The sequence below is a fragment of the Nelumbo nucifera genome, chromosome 8 (assembly GCF_055504915.1).
Source record: "Nelumbo nucifera cultivar China Antique chromosome 8, China Antique-T2T, whole genome shotgun sequence".
NCBI lineage: Eukaryota > Viridiplantae > Streptophyta > Magnoliopsida > Proteales > Nelumbonaceae > Nelumbo > Nelumbo nucifera.
The window spans coordinates 33,924,671-33,952,072 of NC_142656.1; the positions used below are offsets into that span (position 1 = coordinate 33,924,671).

General features: G+C 34.2%; 1 protein-coding gene, 1 long non-coding RNA gene and 1 other non-coding gene across 3 annotated transcripts; all 3 read left to right on the forward strand.

Annotated features, from left to right (window-relative positions):
* The first annotated feature begins 3,494 nt into the window (after positions 1-3,494).
* Positions 3,495-10,989, forward strand: LOC104603182 (CASP-like protein 2C1). Its single transcript, XM_010267153.2, has 3 exons — positions 3,495-3,745; positions 3,872-4,010; positions 10,503-10,989. Exons 1-3 carry the CDS (start codon positions 3,588-3,590, stop codon positions 10,749-10,751), a joined length of 546 nt encoding a protein of 181 aa, XP_010265455.1. The 5' UTR covers positions 3,495-3,587; the 3' UTR covers positions 10,752-10,989.
* Positions 10,990-11,931: 942 nt separating this feature from the next.
* Positions 11,932-20,160, forward strand: LOC148789842 (uncharacterized). The gene is made up of 3 exons (XR_016079676.1): positions 11,932-14,500; positions 17,599-17,727; positions 17,806-20,160. It is a non-coding gene; the product is annotated as an uncharacterized LOC148789842 (long non-coding RNA).
* Positions 17,220-17,326, forward strand: LOC148789843 (small nucleolar RNA R71). Its single transcript, XR_016079936.1, has one exon. It is a non-coding gene; the product is annotated as a small nucleolar RNA R71 (small nucleolar RNA).
* Positions 20,161-27,402: the final 7,242 nt, after the last annotated feature.

Genomic DNA, 27,402 nt, shown 5'->3' on the forward strand with positions numbered 1-27,402 from the left:
TTCTTTTTTTTTGTAAAAATATCAGGTTTTCCTAAATTTTCATTTCAAAAAAAAAAAAAAAATCAGGTGATGAAGGGTGGCAAATGGGTGGATTGGGTTGGGTTGGGTAAGGGTTGAATATCAACCCACCTATATTAACCCACCAACCCACCATGACCCATCACCAATCATAGTTAAAAAGGTCATAACCCACCCTAACCCTAACCCACTCATATTGACCCACTTGACCCATCCATATTGACCTTTAACCACCCTCACCCACACTAACCCACCTACCCTCACTTATAGATACAAAAATGGGTCGGGATGACCCATATATGCAAAATAATAAATTTTGAGAGAATAATCTCTTTCAAGACTATCACGTGACAAAAACAAGTCAAGTCAACCCGTATACCCGAAAATACAAAAGTTGTAGATAAATGCAGAAAATTGAAGAAAAATGACAGAAAATGCAAAAAAAAAATCAAAAAATTGTAGAAAAATACAAAAATTTATGAAAAATACTAAAAAATTGAAAATTCAGAACTTTTGCAGAAAAAATCAGAAAATATGCAAAAAAATAGAAAATTGTAGGAAATGCATGAAAAACACCAAAAAATGCAAAAATTATGGAAAAAAGCACAAAAAATTGTAGAAAATGCAGAAAAATAAAAAAATTACAAAAAATGCAGAAAATAACAGAAATTGCAAAATAATGCATAACTTTTATAAAAGTTCTTTCGCAAAAGTACTTTTATGAAAGTACTTCTACAAAAGTACTTCTATAAAAGTGCTTTCATAAAAGTACTTTCATAAAATCACTTTAATAAAATGCTTTAAGCGTTCATAAAAATGCTTTCATAAAAGTACTTTTATAAAAGTGCTTTTGTGTAAAAGTACTTTTACAAAAGTGCTTTTATGCTTTTATAAAAGTGTTTCTGTAAAAGTGCTTTCATAAAAGCACTTTTATAAAAGTACTTACATAAAAATACTATAAAAGCACTTTTATAAAAGTACTTACATAAAAATACTATAAAAGTACTTTTATGTAAAAGTACTATAAAAGTACTTTTATGTAAAAGTACTTACATAAAAGTACTTTTGTAAATGTACTTTTATGCTTTCATAAAAATATTTTCGTAAAAGTACTTTAATAAAAATGCTTTCATGTTAAAGTACTTTTGTAAAAGTGCTTTCATAAAAGTATTCTTTATAAAAGTGCTTCTATGCTTTCATAAAAATGTTTTCGTAAAAGTACTTTCATAAAGTGCTTTTGTAAAAGTTCTTTTATAAAAGTACTTTTGTGTAAAAGTACTTGTGTAAAAGTGCTTTCATAAAAGTCATTTTCATAAAATTACCTTATAGAATTGCTTTTGTATAAAATTGCATGTGAAAATGAAAGTTACTTAAATCTATTTTATTTCACTTTTATTCTTAAAATGAAATGTGGCACAGTGGTTTGGAAGTGTTATGAGATGTTAGCACTCTATGAGGCTTGGGTTCAAATCTCTACAACTTCTGTATTGAGATTTGGCGAGTATAGATAGAGTGACCGAACCCATCTTGACCCTAATGGTTACCTTCGACCCAACCCACTCTAACCCTTTTCTACTGACCCTAATGAGTTGCTCGACCCATATTGACCCACCAATAAATTACCAAGGATGGTTCCATCCATCCCTAGTTTGAGTCAAAATTGAGAAGAAGCCATTAACATCATAATTAAATTTGTCAAACTTCTACTGGTCTCCTGTGGGCCATTTGATATTAACAGTAGTTGAAGTGGCTGAACTGAGAAGCTTATTGCCTTATCTTTTAGTGAATAAGATTTTATGGTGTTGGGATATTTTTAATGGTTGAAGCTGAAGTTGGATAGGCCATTATACCCTTGAGTGCTTTATTATTTTTAATTATTTATCGACTAAAGAATAAAGTAATAAATCATTCAGTTAAGCAACTTCACTAGTTATTAAACAACCCCATAGAAAACCCCACTTCAATAAATAAACCCCAAAATAGAGAAAAAAATATTATATTGGCCGTTCCAAATTTTCTTTACAACTGAGGGATATTAATATTGAACATAAAAATTTTCATTTGGCTCAGTTTAGAAAGAGTACAAATATACATATATACAGTGCAAAACTTTGTATGTTATATTATAAACCTTATATTTGTACTGTATTATAAACTATTGTGCCCACTAAATGCTGGTTCCACTGGGGAAGAGTGCAATTACAAAAATGTTCAGTAGTGCAAAACATTTTTGTGTTTGCACTCTTCCCAAATGATGCTTTATATTCAATGCCTAACTACTTCTGAACTAACTCTTTACGCATCCATTGGCGTTTCTAGAAGGCCAATTTAATTGCCAAATCATAACCCCATTATCAGTGATCTTGGGTGAGATGGACTGGATATGGAATCCATGGAATATGGTCCCCATGAATAGTAGTAGCCTTTCGATTGAATGTTACCACTGTTTGGGAGAACCCCACCAAACATGAAACAATTTTATTTTATTTTATTTATTCTTTTGCCTTTGTAATTTTTGTAAATTTAAAGTATATTTTTAATAATTTAATTTATGCTATTAATTAATCATTTGTCTATTTAATTTTTGAACAACATGATTAATTCTAAGAATTGGTTAAATTTCACCGGTAATAACGGTGTAAAAAATAACAAAATATTAAAATAACACAAGATGAATTTTATAAGAAAAGAGGAAAAATTAATGCACAGTTCATTTACCTATCCTTACTTCGAGCAGGGAATAAATTTCTATCTTTTGCTAATTCTCTGTTTTCCTCGTGGGGACCATACAGCATGGGTGAGGGTGTGGTCGTAGCAAAATTTGTTAGGTGTGGACCGGCATGGTACTCTTGTATTGATGGCAACTACAATTGATAGCTTCGGACCTTCTACGTGTCACAATACGTTTCATGGGTTACCCCTCCCAACATGGTGACCGAGTTGGGATCGTAATTGGGATCCGCTCCTCCCCGTACCGCGACCTCACAGGCACATCGACTGCATTAGGAACATCTTTCATAAATAATACAGGAAATTCCAATACAGGTGAGATGCGCCGGTTGATGTCAGGAATAGGTCTAGACTCTCGAGTTGGAATCATCTGTCAACGTTCCAATACACTACTAAAATGATCTGACACCACATGTATACAGTAGAGTACTACAGCGTTATTGTGTTGGTAGGGTATTGGCATGAAATCCCAACAGTCTTCATTCAGGTTTCAATAAAGGCAGTTGGCAAGTCCCATTTCCCCAAGGCCGGATCTACTCCTCACACAGGGTGCCTCACACCGATCTCATATGCACATCCTACCATGTATTAGGAATATTTTCCGTACTTATAAATTATTATTCATGGGAGATATTCCTAATGCACAGTAGATGTACGTGCGAGACGCCTATGTGTGAGAAGCAGATCCCATCATCATCTCCCCAGGGAACAACCATTCCGGTTTCCATCCAACAATTTATTTCTTTCTCATTTTTATCTCTACCACTCAACTGCTCGACTTGTGGCTTACAAAAGTATAACTGCACGTGGTTGGAACTTGAAAACACACAAACACAGAAATGGAGAATGGGATGTTGAAGACAGAGGCTCTTCTGAGGCTCTCCGCCATTGGAGTTTTAGTTTTAACAGCTTGTCTTGTCGGAACAAACACACAAACCAAGCATGTCTTTTTCTCTGTTGAGAGGAAAGCAACCGTCAAAGACTTAGATGCTCTCGTGTATGCTCTCTCTCTCTCTCTCTCTCTCTAATCTCTGCATATTTGAGTATGACAATAACGTATGATGAACCATTGCTTTTGTTTCTTTACTTGTTCTTCTTTTTCCTTCGATTTCTCCCTCTTTAGGATTTTGGTGATTGTGGAGTCTGTTACTGCTTTCTATCATCTTCTCCAACTAGGCAAATATTTTGCCTTTCCTCGATTCAAAGAAAAGAAAGCCATCTCATATGAAACTCAGGCATGGATTTGTTTCATGTTAGACCAGGTAAATCCCACACTATCACATAACTCTGATGCAAATCCATCTTTTTCTTGTATGAATAATGGTAGTTTGTAGCTAAATGTATACAAAAGGCAATTGCTTGGTGTAATGGTTAAATTTTGGGTTCTTTGTATTTAGTTGTAAGTTGCAAAGAAGCAGCAAAATATGAATGCATATCTGCTACACATAGCCACCCCACATGATACTAAAGACATTCCACGACTTAATAATGGAAAGAGTTAGTGTTTGTGAGACCTGAAGTGATGAAATCTTGTCATCAAAATAAAAAAAGAAAAAAAAATTATGAATACCCTCTTTTGAATGGCTAAAAGAAATCTTGCTGCAAGTCTGCAATCAACAGAAAATATTTGAAGCTCATATGGTTGAAACCATCCTATCTGGGCCTTTTTTGTATTTATTTCCCTCTTTTGCTTTGTATGCACGAACGGTTGTGAGTCCACCTCACAACCCCCACTCCCCAATTAATATGGGTAGTTGGGGTTCAGTTGGGTTTTAATGACTAAAAATGCACCATTATTTATGATAGAAACTTAAAACTTTGCTTAAAATTCATGCATGATAATAGAGAATAAAGAAGTTAAGTGAAGGGCCTTTTCTATAATGAAGATGATATTATTGGCCAATATTTTAAAGACTCAATGAATCATTTTTTCCTCTGGGTTGTGGGATTGGTTTGATTGTTCAGAATGAATCAGACCATGACATGTTAGATATGTCATTATAGTTGGTGACATGTAATGCATACATACCTTTATTTCATGTTTAATTTATTTTTTATTTCAGTTTTTAATATTTTATTTGTAAAAATGCTAAAAATTGAATTTTGAGGTGAAAATGGTTTTTTTTTGGCAAAAAATAGTGGGGTAAGGCATCTTTGGCATTTTCAAATGCATAGATCTTGAAAAGTTTCCTAAAATTGATATAAAGATCACCCCAAACGGATTAATCAATCCAACTGCAAAATTATGGCCTTCAAAAGTTTCAATACATTTTATTGGTTAAACTGTGACAAGATAACCGGGTCAAACGAGTCAACTATTCAACCACCTGGCAGAGATAGTTTTCACCATGTCAATATTATTTGAAGAAATGCCAAGTTTTATGAAAACCAAACTTGGAAACCCGATTGGTCTCCGACTGAGGATGGGGAAAGGGTGGTATTTGTCCATCCCGCTCTGGTTAAGGCAAGGATGGTATTTACATGTAGGAATGACCGAGGTGAGGAGAGATAAATTTGGGGATCCCCATTTCTCAGGGGGACAGGGACGGGGTTGGGATTTCTAGTCTTATTGGGGTATAGGGAAGGGCATTTGAGTTTAGGGTCAGAGACAGAACAAGCAAAACCTGACCCCACCCCACCCATTGCCATTCCTAGATTCGACTGTTCGGATCAATGACAAGTTGAAAATAGGCAACTCTTTTTTGGCTATTGGGAAATTCTCTTTTCCTTTGGTTTGTCAATTAGAGATTTTATTCTCACATAGTGGAATTTTTCTTTATTTTTTTTTTTTATTTGAATGAAAAGATAAGTTTTTCAAAACATAGTTAAGGTGGACTTTATAGTTTGTACAAAGTAAACGCAACTCTGTTTCGATTATTGGGAAATTCTCGTTTCCATATTTCTTTTCGGAGGTTTTCTTTTCTTTATTTTTATTTCATTTGATTGGAAAGATAAGTTTTTCAAACATAGTTATGATGGACTTTATAGTTTATACAAAGTCAAGGCAGGACGCAACTAGTTATAATTTAGTACGTAGTAGATTGTTGATTCTTATACATAGTTTTTGCCTTCTAAGAAAATGGTACATGAAATACCACCTTAACTATTATATAGTAATCAGTACGTCTCTTTAAAAATGTGTTACATCCTCTCTGTTTAAAATATATAACATTAAATGCTATATTATTTGTGACATTTTTTTCCCATTTCTTTTCTTTTCTCCTCAGATTTTGAACTCCATTCTTTTGTTATAATTTTTAATTCTTTTAGTAGATAAATATGGTTTAATTTATAAACTTTCATAAAACGGCAAATAATTATGTATCCCTCCAAAGTTTCTTGCAACTAGAGAACATGCATATAAATGTATGTCTGTACTATTTTTTTATTTCTTTTTTTTTTTATGATGATGGTATATAATATGTTTCTAAAAATTTCTATAATTTTTTATATTTCTATGTCTATAAAAATTAATTTTATTTGTCATACTTATTATGGTTCATTGATATAGTGATATGCCCAAATGTTTTCCACATTATTTATATATTTTTTGTATATTTTTGTGTTTTTATCTTTTTGAAAATTTATAATTTAATTATAATTTTAAGAGTTGACACATTTGGCCTAAAATGTCGAATTAATCTACCACCAGATAGGAAATAATTTCACATTTGTGTTAGTTTTGAATTTTGTATTGTATTTATATCATTGATAAAAAGTTAAAAAAAATTATTGTTTATTGTGTTTAGTTTTGAATTTTGTATTGTATTTATATCATTGATAAAAAGTTAAAAACAATTATTGTTTATTGTGTTTAGTTTTGAATATGATTAATATAAAATATTAGAGATGTGTCCAAGTGTTTTCTATAGAGCTTTTATCTTTTTAATATATTTTTTGTTTTTAGCCTTTAACTTTTATTATTTAATTATAAAATCAATGGTTGACAGATATAAACCAAAAGGGCGAAAGGTTTAATTGTTTACCCACCATCGGGAAAAAAAATTCATTTTTGAGTTGGTTTTAAATTTTATATTTTATTTCCAACATCAATAACGAAATTATTATTTATCATTATTATTTTTATTTAATTTGAATAATTTAAAATATTAGATATGTGCCTAAATGTTATTTACAAAATTCCATATTATTACATAATAATTTTGTGTTTTTATATTTTTCATTTTTAATTAACTATGAAATCAAGGGTTAACACATTTGACTCAAAAGGTTAAATTGTTGACCCACCACCACATAAATAATTTTTATTTTTTGATTGCTTTTAAATTTGTACATTCCAACACCAATAAGAATAATTATTATTTATGACACTTATTTTTCTTTAATATGATTAATATATATATATATATATATATATATATAACATTAGAGATTTGTCCAATTATTCTATATTTGTTATTTATTTATATTTTAAAAGTTTTTTATTTAATTTTGATATCATGGAGTAAGCCCACTTGACCTGAATGGTTGACTTGCTTACTCGTCATCATGATAGAAAAATGGTTCCATTTTTAGGTAATTTTTTAAAAACTATGTATTTTATATCATTAAAAGTATTGATGTAGATCTAATTGATAGAATTTATCTATTTTTATTTTGTAAAAATAATATCTTAAATATAGTATTCAATAAAAAATAGGAGTTAATACCCTAAGATAAGACTTGACGAGGGAATTAAATGAGGAGAAATGTGATAGTTCAAATTAGATTTTGTGCCCTCACAAAACCAAATTCAAAAATAGGGGTATTCTAGTCAAGAAAATGTTTTAATTAATATTAATGGTAGTTAAATACTTTAAATATGAGACTTAATGAGAGGGATCTGAATGAGGAGAAAAGTGGTTTTTCAAGTTATATTTATGTCCTTAAAACTAAACAAGAACCAAATTCAAAAATTGGGGTAATTTAGTCAAACAAAAGTTTCACACAATTATTTACACTTTTATTAATAGTATAAATAAGCATTAAATGAAAAATGTAAAATGATATTTTTGATATAGATTATTTCCCAACTATTGAACAAAAGAAGTACTTTTGTGTCTTTTTATTAAACTAGACAATGATAGTGATAGTAATAATGTATCCAAAAATTTCTATAAATTGTATTTTTATTATTTTTTGTTTCTTATTATTAATTGGATGTATATTGAAAAAATCCAAAGCTGATTACAAAACATTATATCCAAATATGTGATAATTGGATTGAGTTGTGAAGTTTCAAGTATTGATAGGCCTACTTTCTTGGCTAGATTCTTCTTTTTCTAATGTTTTATCTTTTTAGTGTATATTTTTTGTTCATTTAGAAAAAAAATGTAAGATTTAAATACAAGGAATTGAATGAGGTGAAAAGTAGTAGTTCAATTTACAATTTAAACCTCACAATTAAAAATGGAATAAATTCAAATATGAGTATTTTAGTAAAAAGAAAGTTCCACAATCTTGTTCATGTTTTTAATTGTAGTGTAAATATAGAATTATATACGTGTTCAATTTTTTCTATAATTGTTTTTGTATTCCTGTGTATAAAAATCATTCTGATACATCACCCTTACTTTTTGTTTAATATGATAATTATATGATATTATACATGTGCCTGAATGTTGTTTTTTTAAGCAAAATATATGTATATTTTCATTTGTGTATTTCTATATTTTATTAAATTTTAGTTCTTACAACAATAAATGGGGAGGGAAGGGAGAGGGAAAGTAATTTTCTATGCATGGGCTTTGCTAAGCAAAATTAAAGCAGAGTGAGTTGAATGGCATTCCCAATTCAAGCCATTTCAAAACATCATTTTTTGGTGACCTACTTGTCTATGATGACTTTTATTAATTATTTTTAAATCATAGTCATAATTTTATTAATTTAACATTTAAAATCTTAAAATTTTATTAATATTAAAATTTAAAATTAAAGTAATAATTTTAAGGGTAAATTATAGATAGGTACCTTGTACTTTGGGGGTAATGACAGATAGGTACCCTAAAGTCCTAAACTTTCAATTGCAACATTTGAGTATCCTGAACTCTAAAAAATAGACCCTTGGGTCCATCTGTTAGTATTTTGTCGGTTAAACATTACATAATATCAAAAATACCCTTCTCATGTATTTTTTAGATCATTCTACAGAGTAAAATCATCACTAAAGAATGTGGTTGTCGGAAAATTTGAATCTGTTATTTGCTGTCCATGTGATGTCATTGTGGAGAGACGTTCAGCTACTTGAGAATGATCTCAGAAATTCACAAGAAGGGTGTTTTTGACTAAAAACCAAAGCATGGGCGTGTGAACTGCCCAGAACGTGTCCACCCTAGAAACTGTCTCAATAGCCTATGCTATTAGGCCCCAACAACCAAAGTTTACCCCCTTCAATCATGGCACTCTAATCACGTAGTTGTACCTCCTCAAAAGTTTTTCATCATTAGGCCTGTCAATATATCTAAAAATTTGAAGCCTATTCAAATCTAATTATTTTGGATTCGGATGGTGTATATATGCAATCGGATCGGATTTAAATGTTATAATCTATATCCGATTAATAATCAGATTGGATTTGGATTTAATTCTATCCAATCAGATTAAAATTCAAATCCAATTATAATATAATATTTATTAATTTTAATATATAAGTTTTATATAATTATATTTAAAATTATAAAATATATTCTATATATTATATCTTATGTGAATATATATAATAAATTTAGTGTTCTATATTTATATTAATTTATTATATAACGGTTCAAAAATAAATAAATTTTTTATCTTTCTGGTATTTTAGAAAATTTATAACAGAATTGGATTAAATTCGAATCCAATTTGAGTCTGTTAGGATTCGGATTTGAATACAAGTCGTTAAATCCAATCAGATTTCGGATCGGAATCAGATGTATGCTATCAGTAATTGGATCAAATATGGATTTTGCTGCATCCGATCCAAGTCCAATCTAATTACAGTCCTACTCACCATTGCTGGAACCTTCCCCGTTTGTTAATTGCAATCAAGTAGATCGTTTTATTAAAATTGGTAATTGTTTAACATGCTTCTTTCAATACAAAGGGTTCGCCTATGATATTGGAAAGAAATCATACCAGAAAAAGCAATTTTTACACCTAAAAAGCCAAAAATCTTGCTTATTGCTTATTGTGTTTTGAGTTTTGAGAAGCCCTATTTTATTTTTTATGAAGGAAAAATATATGATACTGGAAAGACATGGTATTGGAAGAGGTTTAACCAATTAGAACACCCCATCAGATTGGTCACCTTTTATATGATATTGATTGAAAAACTTTCTGGTATGATGTATTTTCAGTATCATAGCCGAACCCATGGTTGGTGAATGAAAATTCAACCCACATCTGACCCTACTCAACTTATCCATTTACCACCCATCAAGGTTCAAAAAATGGTTACGTATGTGCCCGTATCGGTAGATACATGTCGTATTGGGAGCACCCCAATACACCCCTACAGAGGGTGTATCGGGGTTTTGACCGTTTCAGTGGGAGGAGGAACTTTAAACTGGTCCCCCTTAAACCGGATTTGAAAAAATAAAAAATAAAAAATAAAAAACAGTACCGATACTGCCCGATGCGCCCCTATCGGTGTATCAGGCGTATTGATATTTAGAACCTTGCCACCCTCAAACCAAGTAATCAAATGGGGATTTAGGTGCACCCAATTGAAATCCAATCTTTAAGGCCCTAATTTCTTATTTTCTGATCTGTTACAGATAGTAACCTATGTTAACTTTGGAGCAACCGTGGCTGCCGCTCAGGCATCAATGTTAGCAGTAACTGGGTCAAGAGATTTCCAATGGATGAAGGTGTGCAGGATTTATAAAAGGTTTTGTTTTCAGATTGGAGGTTCCCTCACCTGCGGCCTCGTTGCATCCATTCTAATGATTATGATATCAACTTTCTCAGCCTTCAATTTGTTCAGGCTTTACTCCCCAAAACGCTTCCTTGTCTTCAAAGGTTGAGATCGACCATATGGCCTTGCTTGAACTTGCTAATTTTATTCTCTCTTTATTGTTGTCTTATAAGTGTATATCTAAGGCTGGTGCATCCTCCAAGCCGCTTTGTTTTTGATAAACAAATTGATCCATGAAACTGGAAACTTTATGTGGGCTTACCTACCATTCTTGATGAAACATCTATTTTGCCCTCAGACTCTCGGGATGTTATTGCAGCGCTTAAAGAAAAGACTTTGATATTCCATGCTTCTGTCTTCATTTTGTTGATATAATATTTTGAACCTCTGGAATTGGGTTTTGTGAACTTTAATCATGTGCTGAGATCATTAAAATGGGATAGCTCATAGGTTCATGTTCTTTTATTTTTCAGGTAAGGAAGACCATGACCATTTTAGTCATAAAAAGCCATTATTTAAAGGGCAATTTTGTCCCATCCAAGTGTTGAAAATTACTTCTAGGTGGGAAAGTTATTTACCCACCTGAGAGATAGGTATCACTTAACCCAGATAAAGGAAATTTTGTCCAATATGCAAAAACACTCTCAACATGATTTGAACTTAAGACCCCAAGTTGCCTAGTGCCAAAAAGCAATGCATCTTTAACCTACAGGTCAACTTTTATCTCATGTCAATGAATGAAATAAATTAACTTTTAAAATCCAAACAACCAACATACACTTATCTTCAACAATTTCAATTACAAATTAAGAAAAATAATATTTAAAATTAATATTGTATAAACTAATGGAATGAATAATCTATCAAATCCACATTTATATCAAAAGTTGATTTTTAATTTAAAGAGATTGAAAAATATTAATAATAGAATGATTATTTTAATACTTAAAATTTATAAACATGTACATGATATATATCTTAAAAGTTTTACAAATTATTAATTAATATTTTAATTTGCATTAGCTAACCATATATTTATTATTTACAAAAATAGAAATATTTAAAGATGTAATATAAATTGAATCTATCAAATCTACTAATCTATATTTATATTAATTTTTTTTATTTTATAAATTTATAAAAATAAAAATGTTAATAATGAAATAATTATTGTAGTAATTAAAATTTATAAATTTTCATATAATATGTTTCTTCGAAATTTAAATAGATTTGATATATTTTAAGTTAGGATCATATATTTTTATAAATTAATATCTTGATTTGAATTTTATAATAGAATATTTATTGTTTACAAAAATAAAATATTGTTTACCAAAATTTTGAGAATTAATTTTTAGTTGACATTTTTGTTATTGTTAAACATTATTAGTAAAATAGAAAAAACGATATAATAATTGAAATGTAATAGTTGCATATGTTTGTGCCATTGACTTAAATGTAAAATAAGATAATAATGGCTTTGTGCATGTATTAATTTGTAAAAATCTTTATAATATATGTCTTGGAATCTTGATTGATGCTTATCAATGAAATTGAATGATATCTATGCATCCCTATATATTAATTGTAATATATTTTGTCATATATACCTTTAAAATATACAATTCTTATGCATCTATACACTATTTGTAGCTATTTTGACAGTAAACCTAATGTTAGTGTAAGTATGGTGGTGAGGTAGTATAGGGTGGTCTCCTTGAAAGACAAAGATGGAGTGAGGTTGTGATTGGGGCTATAGGTCGAGCTATCGAGGTAGTGGCTATGTCCTTGGTTATTCGGGAGTCTCAGGAATGTTGGGTAATAGTGAGGATGATAGTTATGCCCCGGGGTTGTACTTTCCCCTCCTTTTGATAGGGGGATCCCGACGCTATTAAGAGAAGGATCCATAAGGGAGACCCTTCCTATTAGGAAAGGGAATCTTTATCTTTATGCTGATGACTGCGGAACCGCCATTGGGGTTTCGCCACGTGCCCAGCGAGATCCTCTAAAATAAAGTTTCCCTTCTTCTAAGGATTCTCATATGGCACATGCTGGCCACATCCCCTTAGGGGTTCTCTTGCGGCCACGTGTTAGAGACAGGATCTTGGTCTAGTCGGCATGTTCAGGTTTATTATAGACACACAGTGTCATCATTCGTCCATCACTACTATGTATTATCATTCGTCACTCATTGCAGGTTTTTGATATTTCTCTATGCTTATCACAAATCCCAGAAGGTGTTTTATGCCCATCGCATGCCTTGGGTGACTTCTCGTGCTTGTCACAAGTATGTGAGCTTTCTACTTTATTTTGGTGGACTGTTTTTGTGCCATTATAGGTGTCCCAATCTAGATTTCTCCACAAGGTTTTCCTTTGACGTCCTCACCATAATTGTGGTGATGATGAACCACGTGTACTTATTTTCGTTTATATCCTTATGTTTCCAAAACGTATCCATATCCAAATTGTCTAATACCGATACTTTAATCCTTGGTACTAATATTAATCTAAGTCTTGCAACTCAAGAACAAGTTGTGATGTGTTACATCAATCAAAGAAGCAAGTCAAAAGAGAAGACATGCTTCACCAAGCATCATGTTGGAATATTCCATCAAGAAGAAATAGTCTCTAAGTAGTTTACATATTGCGCTTAAGTGTGTCTATCTAGGTTATATGTGAACTTGACATGTGTCACTTAGGTTTGGGAGTTCCTCTCTCCCCCTCTCTCTCTCTAATTATCAAGCTTAAAACTAAGTTTTCTTGGCTAGGAGTCTCAAATTGACCAGCCTTGGGTAGTACAAAAATGTAAAAAAGAAACATAGGTCAGGAGATATCTCCTAGGACTAAGAGACATATCTTGGAAATCACCCTAGCAGAGGGGATGTCCCCTAGCAATAAGGAACATCTCCCAATAATAGTTCCAAACCAAGTGACACCCCTACTGCAGGATACATGCCTTGAGACATGAGTGAGAAGACATCTCCAAAGGTTTAGGAGACATCCCCTTATCCTAACAAGCTTTTAACCTATTTGCATTAGTATTTATTACCTTGATTGGGTTGTTCAAATGAGACAAAAAGAGCATTTATTGCTCTTACAAGCTGGTACACTTGGGATGCTCTACATTTAGGCTATGTTTGGTTTGAAGGAAAAGGTAGGGAAAGGAAGGGAAAGACGGGGATACCTATTCATAAACATACAAATTATCTATAATTTATGAGGACTTTGCATGAATTATTATGCCGATTTTATTTAATTTTGTTCTAATTTAGCTTAATGCTAAGGAAAGATTTCAGGGGTAATTAATCCAAGAAAAAGAAGGCAAAAGGTAAGAAAAAAAGGTCCAAAAAGACCAAATTCAGCCCAGCCCGGTTATGGAAGCAAGAGAGCACACTTTGTCCCAAGAAGTATAAGTTGATTCCTTGAAAAAACCCAAGAAAAGAAAGCCTAGCAAAGAGTAAAATTTGGCCTAGCAGAGAAGGCCCATTCTCAGCCCAAAAGAGCAGCCTAGAGTGTAGCTATCATGTGCTAAGAGGGAGCCTAAGTGCAACCCAAATAGCAGCCCAAAGAGCTAGGGGCGACAACTCTTAGAAGGCTTTCAAGAGAATTCTAGAAAGTTCAAGAAGGGGGTGTAATACACCCCATTCTAGAGACTTCAAGAAGGCGCAAGAGCCCCCTTGAAAATCTATATAAGGAGGCCTTTAGAAGGGGGGAAGGTGTTCATTTGCTTGAGATTAAGTCTCTCTCACTCCTAGAGGTTCGAACACATTGAAGAGAAGAGAAGAGAAGAAGGACTAGGCGCAAGGAGGAGAAGAAGAAGGGCTGAAGGAGTTCAAGTCAAGCTAGCAAGAAGAGAGGGTGAGTTCGAAATTGAGGGTTTTTTATTCAGAGATCTAATGTAATAATTACATTCTAGTTTCATTTTCCTTTGATTCGAATTCAGTTTCTTTGTTGTAATTTTTTTCTTTCTTCCTCTTTCATTCTTTCTTGATGTAATTAAGTTTGTAAAATTTCAGTTCAACAATCAATTTCTTTTTGATTCTTTCGAATGGGTGTGAATTGTTCTTGAAGTTTCTTGAATAGGGGTTAATTGTAGATCAATTCAGCTAATTAAACTTTCAAAACTCAGATCTGAATTCTCAGATCTGAGATTGCAAGATCTGAATTGCTTGAAAGAGAATTCAGATATGCAAATTTTCAAATTGACCGAATTGATCTAAGCTTGGAATTCTTAAAGTGCTTGAGAAAGACTCTAGGAATTCAGATCTACTATTCAAGAACTGAATTAGATGCAAGGTTAGAGATAACTTGCACAATTCAATTGGTGATCAATTCAGATTTGAATTGATGCCTTAGAAGTCTTTGAAGAAATGCATGCATGGGATTAGATCCTTGATAGAGATATGGGGATCATCACTAAAGCATAGGATGAACATGCACTCGAAAGAGGCTTTTCATGACCTTGGGGTTTCTCCAAACCAAGGCTTAATCACAATCTATTTGAAGGCAATTGGGGCAATAATTTAGATAGATTTTAGTTTAGGATTTTTAGCTTTTGAATAAAGTTTTGATTTATTGTTGATTAGATAAGAAGTGCCCAATTTAGTATTGGTAATTGTTTCCTAAATCCTTGTGGAAACGATACTTCACTCACTACTTTATTACTTGAATGGCTAGTAGTACACTTGCTAGTGTCACAATGAGCCACATCAAATTTTTGGTGTCGTTGCCGGGGATTTAGGGAAACAATATTAGGTAACATTGAGCATTCTTAATCTGGTCTCATTCAGCATTGCATTCATAGTTGGTTTAATTTGCTCAATTTTTATATTTTAGCTTTGAATGCAATTGCTGTACTACTGTAGTTATGTCTCTTCTTTCTTCAGTAGATTACTTCCTTGTTTTAGTTTCATTTTAATAAAGGTAGATCTGTTTTCCTTTCAATTTGGAGCTGTTACCTTTAAAAAGAAAAAAAAAACAAGAGAAAAAAAATTCACAAAAACATGAGTGTTGCAGATCTGAGTTGCATTCGACACTTAGATTAGCAGAACTCAGATCTGCAGCATTCAACCAAAAAGAATTGCTTGTGTTTCAGCCTTTTATTTTTTTTCCATTACAAAAAGAAATATATATATTATATATAAAATGAAAAGAAGAAAAAGGGGAGATCTTTTGAACAACAAGAGGGGAAATTGAGAATTCGGGTCAAAACTCATATCTGAATTCTGCAGTTGCAGACCTGCAACAGTTCAGATCTGCTATTCCCCAAAAGCAGTTTGGTAGCAGTTTGGTAGCAAGACCTGAAGGTAAGGCAATTGAGAATTCAGGTCAGACTTGAGTTCAAACCTGAATTCTACTGTTGCAGAACTGCTCAGTTCAGTCAGACCTGAACTGATACAAGTTTGAGGTGAATTGGGTGTCATAACCACCCCAATTCACCCTAGGATACATCTGCCAGACCTCAAAAATAGTTGGATAGCAAAGGCTTGAGGAAATTCAGATCTGAACTGATACAAATCCGAATTGCAGTTGAGGACTGAACCAATACTTTGAATTTTTGATGAACTATTTTCTCTGCTTTATTCACTTGTAACTGAGCTAATGTAGCTGGGGGGATGTATGTTTGGATTGAAAATTTGTGATGCCTCAGATATCTAATGAAAAGCAACACTTTCTAAGTGTTTCTATTAGAATTCAGACTTGTAGCAGGGCTGCTATAGCAAACCTGATTTGAGGACAGGTTTGTGCTTTCAAACACCCGCACATTCTTGGATGTTCCTTGCAAATTTTCAAACAAATTATGATGGCTAGCTTTGATTTCTATTGTGAATGAACAAAAGGTCTGATCAAAACTTAGATTCAATTATGCTCTACAACTTGCTATATTTCAACAGTAGCAATAATGTAGACCTGAACTCAAAAGTTGTGTGGAATGAATGGCTTGTTTTACTTAAACTTGAAAGCTATGGGTTGATATGGACGATGTTGGTTGATGTGCATTTGTATGGACTTGTAAGAATTCTGAACCAAGATGTTGACTGAGTTAAATGTGAACTGAACTGCTGTCATTAATCCGAATAGCAACAACATATACATGTTATATGCACATCAGACCTGATTTCAGGTCATAGAAGTTCTTCAAGATTATGAGCCATACACTTGCATAGCTTACAAACCTGAACCCAAACCTGGCTCAGGTCTGGTTATAGCTCAATTTAGGTCCTCTGAAGGTACCTTGAGAATTCAGCTTTGATAAGCAGCCCTCAGTCTAACAGATGTGAATGGATGTGTGCAATAGTGTATAATGCATTTCAATTCAGATTTCAATTATTATTGCTTGTTGAAATATTCTGAACCAACAATCCCAAAGAATTGTAGGTCTGAAATCAGATGCTGCAATTAAGGGATGTAAATAAGATTGCTGGTTCAGATCCCTCTTAATAATCAAAATTATTTATGATCATAAGCTTCCTCTGGCATTTTCCACATGATTGTGCCACCTGCAGCTGCATCAATAATGGAATGATTAGAGGGGGTAATACCATTATAAAAAGTTTGTATTTGACGCCAAGTTGGTATCCCATGGTGAGGACACTTCCTAAGCATCTCTTTAAATCGTTCCCATGCTTCATACAAAGATTCCCTCTCTAATTAAGCAAAAGTAGTGATATCATTAATTAACTTTGTTGTTTTAGAAGGTGGAAAATACTTAGCCAAGAATTTTTGGGTCAAGTCATTCCAAGTGGTGATGCTTCCTGCAGGGAGTGAGTTAAGCCAATCTTTAGCTCTATCACGTAATGAAAATGGAAATAGTCTAAGCCTAGTAGCATCATCGCTAACTCCATTATGTTTAAATGTATCACATATTTCTAGGAAATTAATAATATGTGCATTAGGATCATCACTTGGTAACCCACTAAATTGAATACTCGTCTGAATCATTTGGATAATTGCAGGCTTGATTTTGAAATTATTGGCTTGAATTGTGGGCTTGCAAATGCTGGAAGTAGCCCCATCAATTGTTGGACAAGCATAGTCCAAAAGGGTGCGATTTGCCTCCATTTCTTCCTCAACTTCTACTGCTGGTTCGCCTCTTTCAATCCTCTCTTTCGTTTTACCTCTGCTGGTTCTTTGCAATAATCGAAGGGTTCTTTCTATTTCAGGATCGAATTCTGCTAGTTCTTCCCTTCTAGTGCGTGCCATGCACTAATAAATCTGAACACAACAAGAGTTCAAACAAATAAAGAATAAAAACAGAAATAAAAGTCCAAATTAACCAAGGTTAACAAATTCTAATATTATTTTAGGATTAAATCCCTGGCAACGGCACCAAAAACATGATAGCTAAAATTATAACCCTAGCAAGTGCACTAGTTACCAAGTAGTATGAAAATATTGTTCCCATGAGGATTTAACAAAATAAGTATTAGAACTACAACCTTCCTTAATTATTTGGACAATCGAAATTCAGATCCAACAATAAGAACTACTAAAAATTAAAAATAGAGAAAGAAAATAAAAACAAGGGTAATCAATAACTGAATATGCAACGGTTAACTGAAATCACTAGGACCATTGGTCCGCCTAACCATTCCAATGAATATTAATGGATGAGATTAACCAAGATAATTTATCATTTCCATAAGCTGAAATTTTTCCAAATTTATTTAATATTCTTTCCCAAGATATATAAAATCTATTTCTATCAAGTAACCCTTCGATCCCTCGACTAGAGTTCTCAAGATAGAAATGCATTAAGTTCAAAGAAAAACTTATACATTCAGATGAATCATGTGTATATATCCCTATATACCATTCAATTCACACCATGAATTATTCAGTCCATTATATGAATTCCTCTCCCAATTCATTCACATAAACCAAATCAATTAAGAGGTGGCCAAACTCCTAATCGCATTAAGCATAATAACTCATAGACTATATGGAAATCACAATCTTGGATAAATCATGATAAAAATAAATTCATTGTCATGGTTAGGCTTTCCACAGCCCTAGCTACAAATAAATTAATTCATGATAGAGGAAACAAAACAAACAAGAGGAAAGAAAGAACTCATGATGTCGCCCTTGAAGTTGAGATCTTTTCTTCTTCTTGTCGCCACCTCCTTCTTGAAGCTTTCTTGCCTTGCTGATCTCCTTCTTGAAACTTTCTTCATGGTCTTCTTGATTGCTTCAGAGAGAGCTTCAATAATTAATAGATGCCAGGTGATGGTATGCCAAACTCTTTACATAGTTTTAGGGGAGGGGCTGTTACAACTACTTGGAGTTATCTCAAGAATGGATAATCCAGTTTAGTTTTAAACTGATCCTATCCTATCTTATCTTATCTTATCTCTTATCTAATGATCTCAATCTTCTTTAACTTTCTAGAATTACATTTAAAATTCAAATCTAAGAAAACTCTGGATTCTTGAATTCGAGTGGGCTGCTTTAATAAGTTGGGCTGCTACAAGGCTTTTTTGCGAATTGGGCTTCAGTTGTGAGCTGGACTTTACTACGGATCCGCTTCGACTTTAGGCCCAATTTTGACTTCGGGGAAGGCCGAACCTGTCAAAACCCAAAACATGAAAGTTGTAGATTTCGCTCTTATATTTCCAGTTCATCTTGAATCAGCCCAATCGGAGCTTGGATATGAGAGTTAGGCCCAGATTACTGAATGGTGCTGAAACTGTAAAAAACCATCCGATTAGCCTTGTTTTCCCTTTGACGACTTGTTTCCTTGCCCTGAATCAAAATACCAGAGTAATGAGTCCAATTAAGTGTTAATTTAGTGTAAAAAGACTAAATATTCATAGATAAGAGTATGATAATTTTTATTCACATCACCGCGCCATACAAAGATAGCCAAATAGGTAATATGTTAAGAGGTTAAGTGAGCACATAAACTTAATGGGTCTAAAGCCCAATTCGAATTGGGCTTAAGTTAGTTAATTAAAAGGAGGCAAGATGATAGGGGCATCATAGACCGATGGGGGAGCGGCCTATCCTAAAATGGAAGACTCTTTCATGGCTTGGCATTCACGAATATGATGGGTAAGCACATACTGGATAGAAAGGTTTAACCTAAAGTAGCAATGGACCTTTTCTAACAGAGGCCAAAGGGAAAGCTCATAAGATGAGTGGATATGATCCTTCACAGAAGGTGGTGGGGTTATGCAGCTGAAACAGTTGGCTTCATGCACTGTATGTGATTTCCCATATTTACAGAGACATACTTCACAGTCTCCGTCATTGAGATATGAGGGAAATCTCAGAGATGAATAAATGGAAATGGAACATAGATTAAAAGCCATATCTATGTAGTAAACAAGAACCAATTTATGTTGTTGACTAATAATCTGCCTTGCCTTTTATCAGAAATGGCCAACAGATAATTCATCAAGTTGTTGGACGATAACAAACTTAAGGGCCCAAATTATGCTGACTGGTTCCGTAACCTTATGCTGGTATTAACGTCTAAGAAATTGGATAAGGTTGCTAAGAACCCTGCTCCGGATCGTCCGGGTGGTAGGGCCTCTATGGCACGTAGGAAAGAGTATCAAGAATGGGAAGATAAGAATTCTCTTGCCCGGTGCTACATCATAGCCTCCATCGACAATCCGATACAGAGACAATTCGACTAGATCGAAGTGTCCAATGATATCCTAAATAGTCTGAGGACCATGTATGAAGAGCATAATCGTTCTACTCGTCAGAAGGTCTTGAAGTTGTTCATGACCACAAAAATGATCGAGAACCAGATGGTTCATGACCTTTGTCTTAAGATGATGAGTTACATTAATGAACTAGAGGCACTCGGGTCAGGGATAAAACATGTCACCTAGGTTGATACCATCCTAAATTGCTTGCCTCCCTCCTTCAATCAGTTTATCATGAACTACAACATGAATAAGCTAAATGTTAGCCTTCAGGAACTCAGCAATATGTTACAGAGGGCTGAAGAACTGATTAAGAAGGATAAACCAATAGCCATGCTTGTTGAAGGTGGCAATTCAAGTAAAAAGAAGAGAAGGGCAAAGTAAAAGCCTCAGAAAAAGACTAGCAAACCAAAAAAGCAGAAGAAGGACAAAGTATCGGATGCCTGTTACTTTTGCAAACAAATCGGCCATTAAAAGAGGAACTGTCCTCAATATCTGGAGACTAAGAAGCAAGGTCTGAAAGACCCATCTTCATGCTAATAATGGAAGGCCTTTAGAGAGTTCCTGATATGAATCTCCCTATCACATGCACTTATATTTTCAGGAGGGAACGAATAATTACGCCCTAGTTTTATTTAGGTCAAACCAAAGGGACTCCCACTGGCTTTCTCAAAGTCAGATTTAGATGGGCCCTAAATGGCCATCTACTCAGATGGGTCCCTAAAGTGAGATTTAGGTCAAACCAAAGTGATTCGCACAACACTCTCTACTCAGATGGATCTCGGCAATTAAAACCTTTTGCAAACAATTTGAAATCATAATATATAGGTATACCTTTATATAAATATATTTTGCAAATCCAAATTTCAAACACATTTTAAATCCACAACCGATAGTTTAGGTTTCCATCAGAGAGAGTGCATTCCCTGATCATTCACTTTGTTCAACAAAAGGGCTAGTCTTGTCACTATGATCACCTACTCAGATGAATTCTCGGACTGTCCCAACATACCCAGGTTTTGACCCCCTTTGAGGATTTCACTGATTGGCATATCAAAGACAGCCCAATCTAACACCTAGTGTAGTACCATAATCGAGTCTAAGAGTCAGGTGTAACATTCTAGTTTTGCCCATCTATCTCCAAGGTCCTTGGCAATATTGGAATTTGGTTTGATTCAGGGTTTCAAGAAAACCCACATTGCATGTACCTCAAGTCTCACCCTAGCATCTAAGACAAGCCACCCCAACCAATTTGGCGGCACATCAGTGTTAGCCTTGGTAGAATAAATCTCCCCAGATCTATCCAACGGCTACGAAGATTCTAAACTAACACGAGTCTCATAAGTGTCCAGTTTAAGGGTATTGCACAGAAACACACCAAGTCACATGAATCAATTATGCACTTTTATTCATTTACTATAAATGACAACAAGTACATCAATCTGATTGGAGCTAAGGGCATACGCTATTTAACATCAGGACGATAAAAAATGCTTACCTACCAAATTGTAGCTCAAAATTCCCTTATTTGACCCTTCATCAAACTAAGATCCTTTTTCGACAAATCTCGTTAATCTAAACTTGCCAACATAAATCTCAATCATCCTAACCCTATTTGACCAATCAGACATCACCATTATGTTCAGAGACCCAAACACTCCAACATGCTAAATTTCATGACCAAATTCATCTATTTGACCATTGAACTAGAAAGATACCATTTCAACTCACCAGATTAAATTGCCATGTCATCTGTTCCGACCTGAAGCCTCGAAAGGGTGATGGCTGATGTCAAATCCATTCTTGAGCCATTAGAACACTTGGACCAATGAAATAAAGCCTAATAGACCTAAAAACCCCAAAACCACAAAATATCCTTACTTAAAACCAAGAAAAGACAAAATATCATGACTACCATGATAGACACGCCCCAAGTTTCTATTGAACACACAACACCCATGAAAACCACCCCCAATTGAATAAAACATTTCACCAAAGAAAAAATCTTGACTAAGCACCTTTTTCTTTAAAGAATCCTTACCTATTTTTGTAAAAAAAAAAAAAATCTTTCTTGAAGCCTAAGCCTAGTGATTGGACGAATTTCAGATCTCTTCCTCTTTATTTCTCTATAAATACTGATCCAACTTGATCTCGAGGGGAGGCCCCCAGGGAGAGAGAGGGGAACTAGAGATGAAAGAAAACTAGAAAGAGAGGGATCTAAAAGAGAAGAAGATGAGAAAAGAGAATTTTTCCCAACCTTTGTAATGTCTTCATTTTACCTGAAATCCCAAAGTCCTTGAACATCAAACTTCAAATCCATCCATCTTTTTTTAATTGCAAGATTTGAAACCCAAAAGCGCACTATCCATCCCAGTATCTAATTCAAGCTTCTGTGAACTTGTTCCCATAGTTGGAAAACTCCCGTCAATATACATATGATAGGTAAGTCTTTCATTTTAACTTTTAAACTTGATTTCATAATCTCTGTTTGTTTTAGTTTTTCTGGGTTGCTTGAGGAGAACCATAATTTACAATTCTTCTTGATTGAGAATAGAGGCAGAGAAGCGAGGGTCTTAGGGAAACTAGTACCTAAGACCCGATAACATCACCTCAAAATTGGTCTTAGGATAAGTTGAAAGCATTTTCCTCCAGATTTAAGAAATTCTTGCAACCATTTATGCTTTCCTTCTTTAGAAATTGAACCTAAGCAACTCCTATATTGGGCTGCTACAACAGCTTGGATAGAGGGGTGCCTAATACCTCCCCTCTCCCAATCCTTGGGACCCAAAATCTCTCAGTTGTGTGCCTTTTTCCCATGCAGAATGGAGTCATTAACAAAGACAAATCAATTTTTCGAATTTGAAAAGGAGGGCTCATTTCCTCTAAAAAATGGGTGGCGACTCCTACTTTTTGAACCAACCACGAGCTTCTCGGGGCTCACAACAACTTAGAAGAAATTTGATTTCTGTTTCTAACTTATGTAAGAATGGTTATTCTATTTCATTAATTAATATTAAATTGGATAATAAAATCCTTGCTCATGAAGAACTTAAGAATGGTCTTTATGTACTCCACCCTTCTCTAGAAACAAATGTGACCAAAATAACGTCAGAATACATACCCGAGAAAAGAGCATGGGAAATAATTAATCCCACATGTCTATGGCATTACTGACTTGGCCATATAAATAAAGAATGTATTACAAGATTGGTAAAGGATAGTCCTCCAGATTTTCTTACTATAGAAGATCTACCAACTTGTGAGTATGGACATGTACTAAAAGGCCATTTACAAGTAAGCCTAAAAGAAGTATGGACAACTTGACCTTATACATACTAACGTATGTGATCCCATGAACATTAGGACATGTAACCAACATGTCTAGATTCTCAATATGGTTACATGTATCTAATGAAACATATGTCTGAATCTTTTGAAAAGTTTAAGGAGTTCAAAAAAGAAATCGACAAGGAGTTGCGGAGACAAATTATAACCCTTCGATCAGATCGATGAGGTAAATATCTCTTCGACAAATTTAGGGAGTACTTAAAGGACAATGAGATTATTTAACAGTTGAGTCCTCCTGCTATACCATAATTGAATGGTGTATTAGAGAGAAGAAATCAGACTTTATTATTTATGGTTTGATCACTCCTTATCCACTCCTTTTGTGAATATGCACTGGAGACTATGACCTACGTGTTGAATTGGATTCCAACCAAATCGGTTTCTATGATTCTTTTTGAGCTATGAACTAGCAAGGAACCAAGCGTAAGACACTTGAAAATATGGGGTTGTCTAACACATGCCAAAAAGACAAGTGCAGACAAATTAGAATTCAAAACAAGTCATTGCCTATTTGTATGCTACCCCAAGGACTCTGTTGGGTATATTTTCTATGACCCGCGAGAACAAAAAGTTTTTGTTAGTCGAAATGTTCACTTCTTAGAAGAGGACTACATCCTGAATAGTCATCATCAAGAAGTCCAGCCTAGAAGATCTAATTGGGTTTCTATACCTCTTGTACGTTTTGGCTATAATAAAAAAAGTTACTTGATGGAAGCAATGGATAGCAAGGAAGATATCGTGACTTATACAGAAGCTATGTTAGACATATACTCCTTGAAGTGGGTAGATTCCATGAAAATTGAGATGGACTCGATGAAACCAACGGAGTCTAGTCTCTCATAGACTCAGCCCTTGGGGTGAAAGCAATTGGTTACAAGTGAATCTACAAGAGGAAGAAGGGCCCTAATGGAAAGGTTAAGATCTATAAAGCTCGACTTGTGGCGAAAGATTACACTCAGAAAGGAGTCGATTATGAGGAGACCTTTGCACCTATGGCCATGCTTAAATCTATTAAGATACTATTGGCTATAGTTGTACATTATGATTATGAGATCTGGCAAATGGACATCAAAATTGCATTCCTGGACGGATGTCTTACTAAAAATATCTATATGTAGCAGCCAAAATGCTTTATTGTCAAGGGTCAAGAACACATGGTGTGTAAGATAAATATATAGATCCATATATGGGTTAAAGTAAGCTTCTAAAAGCTAGAACATCCGGTTTAACTCAATAGGCAAACAGTTTGATTTTGAGCAAAATCTGGATGAACCTTGTGTTTATAAAAAGACAGTGGGAGATAAGGTTACATTCTTGGTTCTGTAGACGACATTCTACTCATTGGGAATGATGTAGGAATATTAACCACAGTGAAGGCATGACTTTCACAACAATTCTCCATGAAAGATCTTGGAGAAGCCTCTTACATTTTGTGGCTTCGACTCTATAGAGATAGATCAAAGAGGTTAATTGGATTATCTCAATATATTGACAAGATCGTCAAGAGATTCAACAATCAGGATTCCAATAAGGGATTCGTTCCTTTCAGACATAAAATAACTCTCTCCAAAGGAATGTCACCTAAGACCCCTGAAGAGATAGAGGACATGACAAAGGTTCCCTATGCCTCTACCATAAGGAGCATCATGTATGCATGTTGTGCACTCGGCCAAACATTACTTAAGCTGTGAATGTTGTAAGTAGATACCAATCCAACCCAAGACAAGAGCACTGGACTGTAGTGAAAAATATACTAAAATACCTATGTAGGACTAAAGATTATTGTCTTATTTTCGATGGTAGTTCACTACAATTGATCGTTTAGATGTTGATTTCCAATATGACCCAGATGATAGAAAATCTACATCTAGATACATCTTTATGATGGGATCCTATTTAGTTATCTAGAATAGTAGCAAACAAGGGTCCACAATAGATTCCACGACTGAGGCTGAGTACATTATCGCAAGTGAGACTGCTAAGGAAGCAGTTTAGATGAAGAAATTCATCCAAAAATTAGGAGTTGCACCATCCAACACATCTCCCGTTCCACCCTTGTGTGATAACACTAGAGCTATTGCTCAGGTTAATGAGTGAAGAGCCCACTTAATGTCAAAGCACATCGACAGAAAGTATCATAATTTATAGGAGATTGTTGGTAGAGAAAATATCTAGATTCAGAAGGTAGCATTAGTGGAATCTGTGGTAGACACATTGACTAAACCACTCACACAAAAAGTATATCCCTTAGCTCTAGTTAGACTGATGTGCATGAACATTTATTTGTAAATGAATAAAGTACATTATTGTTTCATGTTGATATTGGTATATTTTCTATGAATTACCCCTTAAATTGGACACTTATGAGACTCGTGTTACTTTAAAATGTTTTTATGGGAAGTTTATCTGACATTGGTGTATTACCAAATAGTTGGAGTACCTTGTCTCAACTACTAGAGTTACACAGGAGATGTGGGTTTGGAAGAAACACTGAACCCGAACCAATTTTTAGTAATGCCTTGGACCTTGGAGATAGATGGGTAAAAACTAAAAAGTTACACATAACTCCAGACTTGATTATGGTTTTGCCTTAGGTGTTGGACTGGGTTGTCTTTGATGTGCCAATCAGTGAGATCCTTTAGAGGTCAACACCTAGGCATGTTCGAACATTTTGGGAATTCACCTGAGTGGGTGACCATAGTGATAGATCAGCCTCATTGCTGGACTAAGTAAATATTAGGGTTTACTCTCTCTCTTATGGAAACCTAAACTGCTAGTAGTGGATTTCAACTGTATTTGAAATCTGTTTTTGCAAAATGTATTTATATCTTATATACTTTTATTTTATGATCAAACACTTAACCTCTCAGCCCATAATGATCAAACACTGCCTGACAAGAGAGGACCTCTCCCTCGGCTGCAAGGTATAGTGCTACACTCTCTACTCACATGGATCACAAGAATTAAAACCTTTTGCAAACATTTTGAAACCATAATATATATATAAATATATATGTATATCTTTATATAAATATATTTTGCAAAACCAAATTTCAACGTTTGAAATCAACTACTAGCAATTTAGGTTTCCATCAAAGAGAGTGCATTCCCTGATCATTCACTTTGTCCGACAAAGGGGTTGATCCTATCATTGTGATCACCCACTCAGGTGAATTCTCAAACTGTTCCAACCTACCTAGGTCTTAACCTCCTCTAAGGATCTAACTGATTGGCATATCAAAGACATCCCAATCCGACACCTAGTGTAGTACCATAATCGAGTCTAGGGGTCAGGTGCAAGATTCCAGTTTTCCCCATCTATCTCCAAGGTCCAGGGCAAAACTGGAATTTGGTCCGGTTTAGGGTTTCAAGAAAACCCACATTGCATGTACCTCAAGTCTCACCTTGACAGCTGAGACAAGCTACCCCAACCAACTTGGTGGCACATCAGTGTCAGCCTTGGCAGGATAAATCTCCCCAGATCTATCCAACGGCTGTGAAGATTCTAAACTAACACGAGTCTCATAAGTGTCCAGTTTAAGGGTATCACACAGAAATACACCACAATGACATGAATCAATTATGCACTTTATTCATTTACAATAAATAACAATAAGTACATCAATCTGATTGGAGCTAAGGGCATACACTATCTAATAGCTCCCATTTGCACTTAGGTCCAATCGGATACAAGCCGGAGTCCCAGACTTTCCACGTGTTTCTCAAACACTTTCTGTGTCAGTGTATTAGTCA